This window comes from Chiloscyllium plagiosum, chromosome 36, assembly GCF_004010195.1.
Source record: "Chiloscyllium plagiosum isolate BGI_BamShark_2017 chromosome 36, ASM401019v2, whole genome shotgun sequence".
Lineage (NCBI taxonomy): Eukaryota > Metazoa > Chordata > Chondrichthyes > Orectolobiformes > Hemiscylliidae > Chiloscyllium > Chiloscyllium plagiosum.
The window spans coordinates 13,005,260-13,020,005 of record NC_057745.1 but is presented as its reverse complement, the minus strand read 5'-3'; the positions used below and the strand labels follow the sequence as shown (position 1 = coordinate 13,020,005).

The 14,746-nt window shown below is 39.5% G+C and overlaps 1 protein-coding gene across 1 annotated transcript in view; it reads left to right on the top strand.

Moving 5' to 3' along the window:
• Nucleotides 1-14,299, top strand: part of slc24a5 (solute carrier family 24 member 5) — a 28,794-nt gene extending 14,495 nt beyond the window's left edge. The window contains exons 7-9 of the mRNA XM_043677346.1: nt 7,549-7,755; nt 10,254-10,355; nt 12,979-14,299. Of these exons, the coding sequence (XP_043533281.1) occupies nt 7,549-7,755; nt 10,254-10,355; nt 12,979-13,295 (626 nt within the window). The 3' untranslated portion in view covers nt 13,296-14,299. The remainder of the gene's footprint in view (nt 1-7,548; nt 7,756-10,253; nt 10,356-12,978) is intronic.
• Nucleotides 14,300-14,746: the final 447 nt, after the last annotated feature.

Sequence of the window (14,746 nt, the reverse complement as noted above, 5' to 3'; positions counted from 1 at the left end):
CCAAGTCCCTCCTTCCTACCTTTTATCTTAGCCTGCTGGACACACTTTCCTCATTCCTGAAGAAGGGCTTATGCCCGAAACATCGATTCTCCTGTTCCTTGGATGCTGCCTGACCTGCTGCGCTTTTCCAGCAACACATTTTCAGTTCTGATCTCGAGCATCTACAGTCCTCACTCCCCCCAGTACATTCCACCTTTTTTTTTTAAAAAGGATGGGAGGTAACCTACTCCAGTGAGGTGTAGATTGTTTAACACATACAACATTAAAGGATGATTAAAATGGGCTGGTGAATGGGCAAGTGTTTTCTAGAGTGTTCAGAACTGAAGGAGTCAATGGAATTATCCATGTAGTATTTTTTAACTAATGAAAAATATCAAGAGAATTAATTAGTGTGCTAACGTGTGTGCAGCATCAAAAACACCTTTTTGGAAATAACTTGTGTTCATAATAGCTATAACTTCAAGCCACTGATGCAACTTTGTACAAAGCATGTTTCCTCACCCCAATATTTTAATCAGTTGAAGGGATTTTGAAATGATGGCCACATATCTGTATTTTCAAAAATGTATTGAGCTGTTTAATTCTAGAAGGTAAGCAATTATATAAGGTAATAGCTCTGAAAAGATTAATGTTCATTGTCATAATGACTTCAACCATTCTACAGATTTCACCTATAGTCTATGGGTAGAGTCAAAGTTCTACTCTAGCATTTGGAGAGAATAGATGTACCTCTATCAACTGGTTATGACCTAGTAATCATACGTGACGAAACACAGTTGGACTTCTCGCATCACTTGTGCAAGAAACCTTCCATTGTAAAGAAGTGTCTTTTCAAGGTACTCTACAGTGGGGTTTCCCCATCACCATCACTAGGCCTAAAATAGATTTGTGGCTCCAAGCTAATTCAAACCACCCTTGCCCACTATTGCATACCTATAGGGGTTGTAACTACCACAAGGTATTAGCAATGGTCTTCTAGGGAAGTACCATTTAAACCATTTTTTACACATGGAAAGAAGATGGCAGCGCTATCGGATAAGTAATCCAGAGCGCCAGTCTAAAATGCTCTGGGGTCATGAGTTTCAACTTCACAGATGGTGAAATTTGAACTTGGTTGCTCACTATTAGACTAGCTTTAATTAGAAATTGATTATGAAACTATTGTCAGAAAAAACGGATTTGTTTTCTTTTAAACAGAAGGAAATTTTGTTATCCTTATCTGGTCTGGCCCTCATTGAAATTCCAGGCCTAGAACAATGTACACCGGGTCCTTTTATAATTTATGAATGTATAACTTAAAGTATTTGTATGAATACAAGACATGGTTTTAATTTTTGAAAGACCTGACTTATGATCATTTCGGGTTATTTTAAATAGTTGCTTTCCATCATCATAAAATCCCTACAATGGGGAAGCAGGTCATTTAGCCTATCAAGTTCACACTGACCCTCTGAAGAGCACCTCAGTTTAGGTCACAAGTCGCAATTACACAATGTTCAGCGCCATTTGCAAACAAACCTCTCTCCTCATGTACTAAGGCTGCTGTATACATCTGTGGCGATTACAGGTATCTGGATAACTTCAGGATTGGACTGATTTGTGGTGTAAATGTTACTTGCCAAAGGAGGATAGGTAATAACCATCACCCCTTAACATTCAATGGTATTACTACTGCTGTAACCTCCAATCAACATCCTGGGTGTTATTATTGACCAGAGACTGAACTGGACTAGTCCTAAAAATACTGCCAACAAAATTGGGTCAGGGTGGGAATGCTGTGGGTGTAACCTGTTGGTGTTCCCCTACATCAACATGTCTGTTCAGCATCCACAAATCAGGAGTGTGAAAGAATTCTCTCCACTTACCTGGATGAAAGTAGAGCCATGAATATTCAAAATTCAGCACTTGCTAGAACAAAACAGGCTACCTAGTTTGGACCTCATCCAACACCTTAAATATTTATTCCCTAAATTGCTACATAGTGACAGTAGTAGGCACTGATAACAAAACCACAACAGCAACTCAGTAAGACACCTTGCAATAGCACCTTCCAAGCCAGAGACATTTACTGACTAGCAGGACAAGGGCAACTGATGCAAAGGGAACACTATCCCTAACCAATACCCATTCTCTCTTGAAACCGTCAGTATTGCTTTATGGTCATAGGATCAAAATCCTGGAACTTCTTTCCAAGCAGCACTGTGGCAATAACTATAGTGTAAGGATTGCAAAGGTGCAGGAAGACAGCTTAGCACCATCTCCATAGCACTTAAATGTTGGCCCTTGGTAGAGTCATTGGAGCGATTCTGTGTGGCAGCTAGCCATTTGGACTATCAAATTCACACTAATCCTGTGAAGAGGATTTTACCCAGATCCAGCCCCCTTCCCTATACCTGTAACCCTGCATTTCCCATAGCCAATCCCTTAACCTGGACACCTTCGGACTGTGGGAGGAAAGCAAAGCATCTGGAGAAAACCCATGCAAATACAGGGAGAATGTGCAAACCACACAGACAATTGCCTGAGGGTGGAATCAAACCCAGGTTCCTGACACTGAGGCAGCAGTGCTAACTACTGAGCCACTGTGCTGTCCCATTTAGTCACCCTGATCTACATCTCATGAAATAATGTACATTTTTTTTAATTCGATGGTAACTAAATGGAATTGAAACTACTCTTCTTAAATAAAAACCAAATATGCATTTCACAGGATAATGATGCCAATTACTATTAAGCCAACCAATGTGTTTCTTTCAGTTTCTGTGCTATGTAGATTTCTGACATTTTGTGACATACTCTGGTCTGTCAGATATTGACCTTCATATCAATTCTCCATCCCATTTATTATTAAATAATCTTGTGTCCACTTGTTCTGCTGTCACAATTCAATATGGAGCTACTAATCTAAAGTGTGCATTTGTAACAAACAAAAATTTAGATTTCTAGGTGAAATTGGGCCAGTGGACATTAGTTTTAAATTGATTTGGCAACAGCATAAGAAACAAAATAAGGTAATGGATACATGGAATAAAGAGTGAACTAGCCATTTATATACAGGTCTGGCTGGAAGGTAGAAGACAGGGTACTAGTAGAGGGTATATTTTCAGACTGGAGGGCTGTGACCAGTCATGTGCCAAGAGGATTAGGCTTGGTCCACCCGCTTTGTTGGGATGTGAACACAGGACATAGGTTAGTAAGTTTGCAGAAAACACCAAAATTGGAGGGGTAGTGGACAGTGAAGAAGGTTACCTCAGAGTACATCAGGATCTTGATCAGATGAGCCAATGGGCTGAGAAGTGGCAGATGGAGTTTAATTCAGATAAATGCGAGGTGCTGTGTTTTGGGAAAGCAAATCTTAGCAGGACTTATACACTTAATGGTAAGATCCTAGGGAGTGTTGCTGAACAAAGAGACCTTGGAGTGCAGGTTCATAGCTCCTTGAAAGTGGAGTCGCAGGTAGGTAGGATAGTGAAGAAGGCGTTTGGTATGCTTCCCTTTATTGGTCAGAGTATTGAGGACAGGAGTTGGGAGGTCATGTGGCGGCTGTACAGGACATTGGTTAAGCCACTGTTGGAATATTGCATGCAATTCTTGTCTCCTTCCTATTAGAATGATGTTGTGAAACTTGAAAGGGCTTAAAAAAGACTTATAAGAATGTTTCCAGGGTTGGAGGATTTGAGCTTTAGGGAGAGGTTGAATAGGCTCGGGCTGTTTCCTCTGGAGCGGTGGAGACTGAGGGGTGACCTTACAGAGGTTTATAAAATCATGAGGGGCATGGATAGGATAAATAGACAAAGTCTTTTCCCTGGGGTCGGGGAGTCCAGAACTAGAGGGCATAGGTTTAGGGTGAGAGGGGAAAGATATAAAAGAGACCTAAGGGGTAACTTTTTCACACAGAGGGTGGTATGTATATGGAATGAGCTGCCAGAGGAAGTGGTGGAGGCTGTTACAATTGCAACATTTAAAAGGCATTTGGATGAGTATATGAATAGGAAGGGTTTGGAGGGATATGGGCTGGGTGCTGGCAGGTGGGACTAGATTGGGTTGGGACATCTGGTCAGCATGCATGAGTTGAACTGAAGGGTCTGTTTCTGTGCTGTATATCCCTATGACTCTAAATCAGGGCAGGACTTATACACTTAACGGTAAGATCTTGGAAAGTATTGCTGAACAAAGAGATCTTGGAGTGCAGGTTCATAGTTCCATGAAAGTGGAGTCGCAGGTAGATAGGATAGTGAAGAAGGCATTTGGTATGCTTACATTTACCAGTACCTTGAGTATAGGAGTTGGGAGGTCGTGTTATGGCTATACAGGATATTAGTTCACTTTTGGAATACTATGCGCAATTCTGGCCTCGCTGCTGTAGGAAGGATGTTGTGCAACTTGAAAGGATTTTTTAAAAAAATTACAAGGATGTTGTTGGAGGGTTTGAGCTATAGAGAGAGGCTGAATAGGCTGGGGCTTTTTTCCCTGGAGTGTCGAATGCTGAGTGACCTTATAGAGGTTTATAAAATCAGGAGGGGCTTGGATAGGATAAATAGACAAAGTCTTTTCCATGGGGTCGGGGAGTCCAGAACTAGAGGGCATACGTTTAGGGTGAGAGGGGAAAGATATAAAAGAGACCTAAGGGGTAACTTTTTCACACACAGGGTGGTATGTGTATGGAATGAGCTGCCAGAGGAAGTGGTGGAGGCTGGTACAATTGCAACATTTAATTGGAATATGGATGAGTATATGAATAGGAAGGGTTTGGAGTGATATGGGCCACATGCTGGCAAATGGGACTAGATTTATTTAGGATGTCTGGTTGGCATGGATAAGTTGGACCAAAGGGTCTGTTTCTGTGCTGTATATCTCTGACTCTATGAAAAGAAAATTCATTGGAACAGGTGGTTAGGATTTGGAATGCAGTGTTTGACGATATGGTACTGGCAGATGTGATTTTGTGCCACAAAAGGGAATTGGACAATTAGCGGAGGGGAAGAATATTCCCGAGGAGAAAAATATTCCCAAGGCTTTGAGAGGGGGTAGAAAAAGGTCAGTGTGGGGTATTAGCTAAATTGTTCTTATTGACAGGAGGTCATTCAGCCTGCTGTGCTCTGGAGTTATTTTTCATATGGTGCTTGAACTCTACAGGGAGCAGAATGCTTTTGACAAGCCAATGACCACTCAATTAATGACTCCATTTGGACGTTGACTCCAGATTTGAACTCTAACATGGTATTACTGTTGAGCAGAATTCTGCTGGATAGAAACTATTGAAATTGCAGTATAAGGGGAACGCTATGAACAAAATTAAATAGTTGTAAAATTTATGGTTAAAATTATCTCTGTCCCAAAAGAACCAAAATTGTATTGTGAATAGTGTAGTGTAATCCTATCAGTCAGTATCTGTGGGGAAATGGTTGATGTCTTGAACTAGTCTTCCTTCAGTACTGAGAAAAATAAACAAGTCTAATAATAGAATTGGAAAATGGGAGGGTAAAGAAAATGCCGTAATGTTTGTGGAACATCTATCTTTATTCGGTAACCTTGATATAGGAATGCATCATCTCAATCAAATAATAGAACAAAATGCTGAAAAAGCTTTATATATTGAGGTGTGAATGGCCTGGAAAGTGGGTGATTTTAAGAAAAGGTGAACACGTGAAGTGTTGAAGAACCTCCAATAAAAAAACAAAAGTAAAAAGTATCCCCAGAATAGAAGGACCCCAAAATAGAAAATTTTGATAACATTCAACGGTTCACTGAGGATGGGTGGATATAATTTTTTTTGGATATGTTTTTAGTCAAAACTAAAAGACCAAGTTCAAAATGAAAACACAATATAATGGAAAAAGTAAATCAAATTTTAAAATGGAGAATAGTTTAAGAACATAACTAGGTGCAGTAGTAGGCAATTCAGCCTTCCGGCCTGCCCGGCCATTTAATGGGGTGTTCCTCCTGCCCGTTTACCTTTAATATGATCCTGGCTGTTCTCATCTCGACCTTGTGCCTGCTCTCCATATCTCTTCAACATATTATTGATTGAAAATCTCTCGGTTTGTTCCTTTAAATTTATTCAATGTCCTGGTGTCCTCCACACTCTAGGGTAGTGAATTTTAGACTCACCATCTCTTTTTTTAAATCTGCTACCTCTTATCTTGATTCTATGACCTCTCATTTTTAGATTGCCTTGTGACAACAAACATCCTTGCATTCTTGGGAGTTTGAAGGATTGTGCATACCTGGATTTTTTTTTTTAGATCAATGAAAGGGAAGTGAAACGTTTTTTTTTCAGTCACCTTGAACAGTTTGTTTACTGTGAGCCCTCTGCCTGGGGTTGTACCTTCTGCTTCAGAGTTTGTTTATTGGTTTAGATTTTTCAGCTGGTGGATATCCTGGAGGAGAGAAGAGTTTCCCAGTTCAGTTCTCCTTTTCCTGAATGAACTCTTGTTATGGGTCCAAAGTAGTAGCTGAAGCTTAGGTCTAGTTTGAACTCTGATTTGTCCTCCTGAAGAACAATCTTCATCAAGCTCTGTTAGTTGTGATCCCAGGTGACAGCCCAACTTTGTGTCCATGAACATCAGACCAGCAGACATCTGCATTATCCAGTTCTCCTTTTCCTGAATGAACTCTTGTTATGGGTCCAAAGTAGTAGCTGAAGCTTAGGTCTAGTTTGAACTCTGATTTGTCCTCCTGAAGAACAATCTTTATCAAGCTCTGTTAGTTGTGATCCCAGGTGACAGCCCAACTTTGTGTCCATGAAAATCAGACCAGCAGACATCTGCATTATCCACAACCTATGCTTTTCTTTAACTTCAAGAACTAGACACACTGGTTGTTTTTGTCATCTTACCCCTGTCCTCCCCAACCCCACAGATTTGAATCATTGCAAAGAAAAATCTGTTATTCCCTGTCACCTTCACCTTGTATGTGAGAATTTGTTTTAGTCAGAGGGTTAAGATTTATATCTTTTTATACTACAAAATGTTGACCAGTTTTGCATTGTCACTAAGTTTTCTTTGTTTATAGTCAATAATTTGGGCTTTTTAATAGAAACCTGATTGATGGATTTTAAGTTTAATAGCATACAAAGGCATAAAATTGCCATATCAGAAACTAAGTAAAACCATTAAACTAGTGGAGTAGTGGGACCAGAGAGAGAGAGAGAGAGCACTCTTCCCATCTCGATCATAAACTAACATTTTGGATGAAAATTCTTTCCTTGGATAAGATATACATTAGCCATGATCAAATTGGATGGTCATATTGGTTCAAAGGGTAGCTGCTGTACATTTGATGACATTTTATCAAAATTATTCCAATGAAGAGTCTATACCTGAAATGTCAGCATATCCACTGGGAAGTGAATTGTTTCCATTGTTGTTTTGTTTCAATGTCATCAACTTAAATGTTTTATCTTTCTAACAGAGAAAATCATGACCAGGTTCTTCACAGAAATCCAAGAGGATGAAAAAAGTTGAACTAGATCTGAATAATTTAAATGGATCTCATTGTGCTTTCAATATTGGAATCATATGATCAGGCCATTTTGTTTTCATACAGACAAATCCCATGTTTTTGAAGTGCCTGAATCAGATGCAAAGCGAATCATGTGGGTACTATCACTCCCCATTGCTGCTTTGCTGTCCATCACTACCCCTGATTGTCGTAGACATCAATGGAGAAAGTGGTTCATGCTCACTTTTTTCCTGAGTGCTGTGTGGATTTCTGGATTTACATATGTGTTAGTTTGGATGGTATCCATTGTAGGTAAGAACAACCTATTATTCAGTTTGTTGTCCTTTTTGTGCAAATTAAATATAAATTTGAGTCTTGCTGTTATTTACTCACTGCTATGAATGACCTTTTTCCTGTTCTTCAATTTGTCCAATCATCTCAATTATACAATGAACCATTGGAAACTAAGATGTGCATTCGATACATTCTCTCATGTAACTAACCTTGCACATTGATGCTGTGGTTCTGTTCGCCGAGCTGGAAGTTTTTGTTGCAAACGTTTCGTCCCCTGTCTAGGTGACATCCTCAGTGCTTGGGAGCCTCCTGTGAAGCGCTTCTGTGGTGTTTCCTCCGGCATTTATAGTGGCCTGTCCCTGCCGCTTCCGGTTGTCAGTTTCAGTGGCCGGTATATTGGGTCCAGGTCGATGTGTTTGTTGATGGAGTTTGTGGATGAGTGCCATGCTTCTAGGAATTCCCTGGCTGTTCTTTGTTTGGCGCCCTATAATGGTAGTGTTGTTCCAGTCGAATTCATGTTGCCTGTCGTCTGCGTGTGTGGCTACTAAGGATAGCTGGTTGTGTCATTTCGTGGCTAGTTGATGTTCGTGGATGCGGATCGTTAGCTGTCTTCCTGTTTGTCCTATATAGCACACCAGAATGCAAAAAGAGGAAGAGGAACACCTATACAAGGTATTCGCCAAAAACGGATATCCTCGCAATTTCATCAACAGATGCCTAAGGGAAAGACAACGGAACGATGACATGCCACAACCCAAAGGAATAGCCACACTACCATACATCAAGAACACCTCTGAACTGACAGCCAGACTACTGTGACCACTAGGACTTATAACAGCACACAAACCAACAGCCACACTCAGACAACAACTCACCAGAACGAAGGACCCGATACCCAGCATGAGCAAAACTAACGTAGTGTACAAAATCCCATGCAAGGACTGTACAAAACACTATATAGGACAAACAGGAAGACAGCTAACGATCCGCATCCACGAACATCAACTAGCCACGAAACGACACGACCAGCTATCCCTAGTAGCCACACATGCAGACGACAAGCAACATGAATTCGACTACCATTATAGGGCAAGCCAAACAAAGAACAGCCAGGGAATTCCTAGAAGCATGGCACTCATCCACAAACTCCATCAATAAACACATCGACCTTGACCCAATATACCGGCCACTACAGTGGACAGCTGAAACTGACAACCGGAAGCGGCAGGGACAGGCCACTATAAATGCCGGAGGAAACACCACAGAAGCGCTTCACAGAAGGCTCCCAAGCACTGACGATGTCACCTAGATAGGGGACGAAACGTTTGCAACAAAAACTTCCAGCTCGGTGAACAGAACCACAGCAATGAGCACCCGAGCTACAAATCTTCTCACAAACTTTGAACTTGCACATTTGATGTTTAGGTTGTAAAACTTCTACTTTTGTAGAATAACCTTACACTGGTCTTTGTATAAGTGGAAATACATGTTGCACAACTTACTTAGTTACTTATTGACAAAGCAAGAGGCAAAGTATTAGAACACTTCACCCCATAGAGGTTTTTGTGTAATGTTTTAATAAACTTGTGCAGAATATCAATGGACAAAATGGACAATATCCTCATTAACTGACAAATTTAACACATGGTTATGTAGATTTAAACATGTTGGTGACACTGCTGCACTAATCTTTAGTTTAAATAAATGTTAACAAATTGTTATATTTTGAAGATGAGTTGGTCAGGTCACAGGAAGAACTCCACTTTGAAGAATGGTATGATGTACTTTGAAGCCAGTTGAGACTCACCTTTGCTGCCTTAGCCAAAGATGGCACCTCAACCTCCTTTGTTGGAGTAGTAAAACATTATCTGACCACTGTTCACATTTTCCAAACCATTGTTAAAAATAGTAACTGTATATATTACATAACTGCAAACAGGTAAAGTAATGATTATCTAACTAGGCAAAGGCATATCCTTTTGTGGATTTAAATACAATGTTAACCTAACCTTCTGTGAATTGCCAGAACTTTTTTGGTTTCACTTTTTGTTTATATAGCATGTTGTACAGTTGTGTTTTGAACTTGGTTTTTGTTCATGTAAATTAACTGAAAAAAAACCTACATTGGTAAAAGCTTTTTGAAAAATAACATGAGAGCCCAACATGAAAAATTAGCTAAGTCTTAAATTATGGCCATATGTTACAACTTGAAGTCTGAAACATTTTTGTACAACTTTTATTATTCAGATTATAACTAAACGGGTAAGCATAATTCTACAGCTTTCCTGATCAAATGTGGGCCTTAGAGCATACAAATTTTCAGTGTCCATCAAAACATATCACATCAACTAATTTGAAATAACGTTATTGTGCTGAAATTGTAGAAGACAACTGTATCATATAATCAAACTTGTCTTGTTTCACTTCAAAGATTTTGACTATTAATAAATACAGGCAGTGAGAGGGATGTTCCGTAACTCAGACAACTCAACGTTACTTAATTACTTATTATTCAGGTGAAACTCTCGAAATTCCTGACACAGTGATGGGGCTCACGCTGTTGGCAGCAGGCACCAGTATTCCAGACACGGTGGCCAGTGTACTTGTAGCCAGAGAAGGTATGAATACATTTTGTGAAAAGGCTAATCCAAAAAGCCAAGTAATCAATGCTAGAAATGTGAATCAGCATATTAAAAGATAATGAATTTGTGCCTTATGGTATTACTGTACCAAGATTCTTTTAAATGTGAAATTCTAATATAGAAAAAATTATAGCACACAGAAGCCATTCAGTCCTTCATGTCTGCGTCATCTGAATAAACTAGCTGTCCATAACCACCTCCTCCAGAGCTGTGTGATAACATCTCTAAACAGGCTGATTTAGAAAAATAGGTCTAATACAACTTATCAGTATTTTGCAGATTGTAGCACTTCAGATGCAGATGCAAATTCCTTCTTTAAATTAACATTTCTGTCTCATGCATCAAACCAACCAGTGAATTCCAGGGACCTACCATCCAGCCAGAAAGATTGAGGTTTCCTAGTCATTAAGAACAAAAGGATTTCTTCTTTAGATTAGATTCCCCGATATGGAAACAGGCTCTTTGGCCTAACAGGTCCACACCGACCCTCTGAAGAGTAACCCACCAAGACCATTCCCCTACCCTATATTTACCCCTGACTAATCCATCTAACACTATGGGCAATTTAGCATAGCCAATTCACCTGACCTGCACATCTTTGGATTGTGGGAGGAAATCCCGAGACATGGGGAGAATGTGCAAACTCCACACAGTCGCCAGAGGCTAGAATCAAACCCTGGTCGCTTGCGCTGTGAGGCAGCAGTGCTAACCACTGAGCCACCATGCTGCCCCATGGAGAAAATGAAATGATTTTAAAACCCAAAGAAGAATCCTTGTGTTCTGCTATGATTTGGAGGATCATAGCCCTACTTGTACTTTCACCAAGAGCAGTTTATGCAGCAGACAAGATATAACTTGAGTACAAGGCAAGTGATGGTAGAAAAGACCTGGCAGATGCACGTTATAAAAATTGTGGCTCTCCATTAATTTAATACAAGAACTGATTATTTGTATTTATCTAACAATGGCAAAAAAGTCCTTTTCAAAACTCCAGCTTTGGCATAAAAAAGCAAGGCTGATATGGAGTACTGAGAAGCTGATGTTAGCTCTCCTCAGCTGAGATATTAGATTAGATTAGATTACTTAGTGTGGAAACGGGCCCTTCAGTCCAACAAGTCCACACTGACCCTCTGAAGAGCAACCCACCCAGACACATTCCCCTACATTTACCCCTTCACCTAACACTACGGGCAATTTAGCATGGCCAATTCACCTAACCTGCACGTTTTTGGACTGCGGGAGGGAACCGGAACACCCAGAGGAAACCCATGCAGACATGGAGAGAATGTGCAAACTCCACACAGACAATTGCCTGAGGCTGGAATTGAACCCAGGTCTCTGTGGCCTCATTAGTATTATTCCCATTATCCTGGGAAAGAACTATCTCTAAACCAATATTATGACTGGATAATTTGTTTTTATTAAAGTGCTGTTTGTGGGTGCTTGCCTTGTGCAAATTGACTCACTTGAAATGCATACACTTTGGCTGTAAAGTGCTTTGAGGTATCTGGTGTTGATGAGATGCCATACACATCTTTCAAAAAGCACAAACTGCTGGAAAATCTCAGCAGGTCTGGCAGCATCATGGAGAAAGGGTGAATGGTCTGATATGGCAGTTCTTCAGAACTTCACCTTGGAGTTTAATAAGTTATATTGGACTCAACATTAACTCTGCTGTGAGGCCTGTTCAGTTTTCTCCAGCATCCATGATATTAACTTTTTATATAGATTTTTCCACCTGCAAATTCAAACAAGGTAAGCCAATAAGAAATTAAGTTGAAATAGAACAGGTTTCTCCTAGGACATAGGCTAGATTTAAAGGTATCTAAGGATTAGACTGTAGTTCAGACACCCTTGCTCTGGAATAGTGACTCTTTAAAATTAAAGAATTTTCAAAGGAGTTTGGTCAATTGGTTTAAATTTCCTGATTGAAGTTTTTGTTTTTTAAAAACAAATATTTCTATCACCTCTTCCAATGGTTATCGCTGCTATTGACCTTCAGAGCTGCAAATTCCATCTATTAAACATTAAGGCTGAAGCTGTTGCCTTCAGTACCTACCAATAATTTCACTATTTGTGAATCTTTGGATATGTCTTTTTTCCATGATTTTGTCTTCCTGCCAGCTAGTTTCACCTTCTCTAAACTTTTCAACCTCAGCATTTCCTCTAGTTCTAAATGAAGCTTTATACTCTGTGACAAAGCACCACTTTTATCTCCCATCGTCCATTCTGTTAGAAACCTCAACACTATCATTTCAGTACTCCCAGTCTTTTTCAAAACCTGAAGCTTAATCAAAATTTTATACATTTAATCATACATCACCTTAGCATCTATATTACAGAAGCTGGTATACCATAATCTTGTTGAATCTCTTCAACACCCCACCTTTCCATCTCTAAGCTTCAATAACCCTCAACCCCAGATACTGTTTCTCTTAAACACAGTCCTTTGATCTCAGAAAGTACCTTCACTTTTGACAACTTTCAGATGCAATTCTTGGACTGTCTTGTCTGAATTCAGACATTTTGTTTAAATAACAACATAAGGTATTGGAAATGAATTGCTCTAATAGTGAATACAATTTTTTTTTAAATACAGGCAAGGGAGATATGGCCATGTCGAACATTGTTGGTTCCAATGTATTTGATATGCTGTGTCTCGGAGTACCTTGGTTTGTTAAAACTCTATTTGTGGACCCATCACCTGTACAAGTGAACAGCAATGGCATGACCTATACAACTGCTTCTCTCCTTCTTTCCATTATCTTTATATTTGTGGCAATTAAAGTTAACGGATGGAAGTTAGACAAAAAACTTGGAACTGCATGTCTGCTTGCCTATGTGGTTTTTCTCACAATCTCAATTCTAAATGAGCTGGGAATATTAGGCAATGTTCTTGTAAGAACATGTGACTAACACTAAAGTTCAATTGACACTTGGCTATAACCAAAGCTGAAATTTTTAACTTTATCCTTTTTAAAATTGGAGTTTGAGGATAAGTGGTATCAGCTCCCATCATCTTCAATCTCTGTTTTCACTCAGGCTACCATTTACCTCCCAAACCTTTTGACCAGTTTTCTCAACTCTGATTTGAAGCTCAAGTATCCTTCCTACCATAGTCTTAGATCTCAAATAACATGCTTACTGTTTTCTGTTGGTCTGTAATCATGTTGATCACACCATCCACTTGAACATCTGTCCAGTGGAGTATAGCTACGTGGCTATATATAGCCATAATTAGAGAATCACTGCACAATGCTCTTTTCCACCATCTACCATTCTTAACCTTGTTTTCTAGACCCTTAGTTGTCAGCATAACCACGGTACTGTAATCACCACCTTTTCTAGTATGATGTCAGACTTTTATTATCCATGCCTGGAGGGACCAAATTTTCTCATTTAAATACCAGGATTTGGCATCATTAGAAGTTCTTCCAGAGGCACAAGCTGGACCCTTCAATCTGGGACAGCAGCTAGAGAACCACTGAGCTGATGATCTAACATTTACCTCTGTCATAATTACCTTTTCATTTCACTCCTGCCTCTGTTCAAACATCCTCCCTCCTTAATTTGTTCATCCATAACATTAGGATACAGGCAGCAAATACTGTGATTTTTGACCAACATGGCTTTAGCCCATCCAGCTTCCTAGCTCTAACCTGAAACAATTTTGACTGAGTTTTGGGAGACCTCCTAAAATTCAGCTTTAGATCCATGTCCACTTTTACATTATTCTTGAACGTTTGGGATGTTTTACAGCAAATGGTTCTATTTACATAGAAGTTGCTGTTGATTAAAGGTTACAACTTGCCATGGACCATTTTTGCATGTAAAACTATGAATACAAAACAAAATGAATTTGTATGATGTGTTAAACTGTATTGTCTAGAGATTTTAACCTTAAAAACCAAATCAAAATACCTCTTGTGGGATACTATTAGTGTTTATTTAACATACTGAGATTTCATTTTGTGCTTGTTCAAAAGACCCTTTTTTTGCAAAGGGACATCTAGGAAAAAAAGACAATGGATTAGAGTTATATTCCAAGCCAATTTGGGCAGAAAGATCATGAAGTTTGTGTGAAGCTGAAAGAAAGATAATCAACATGGGAGAATAAGCTTTTAGGGTGGCATAAAAGGGCAGTTAGCAAAAAAACATTCTTGACCTATGCAAGGGAGCACACTCATCATAAAAGATCCAACACAAACATTTCCTCACACTTAAACAGCTATTTTCTGCTTCATGGCACATCAGGGGTTTATTTATTCTCCACTACAAAAACAAATTGCTGGAAAAGCTCAGTAGGTCTGGCAGAATCTACGAAGATAAATCAGTTAACCTTTCAGGTCTGGTAAACCTTCCTCAGA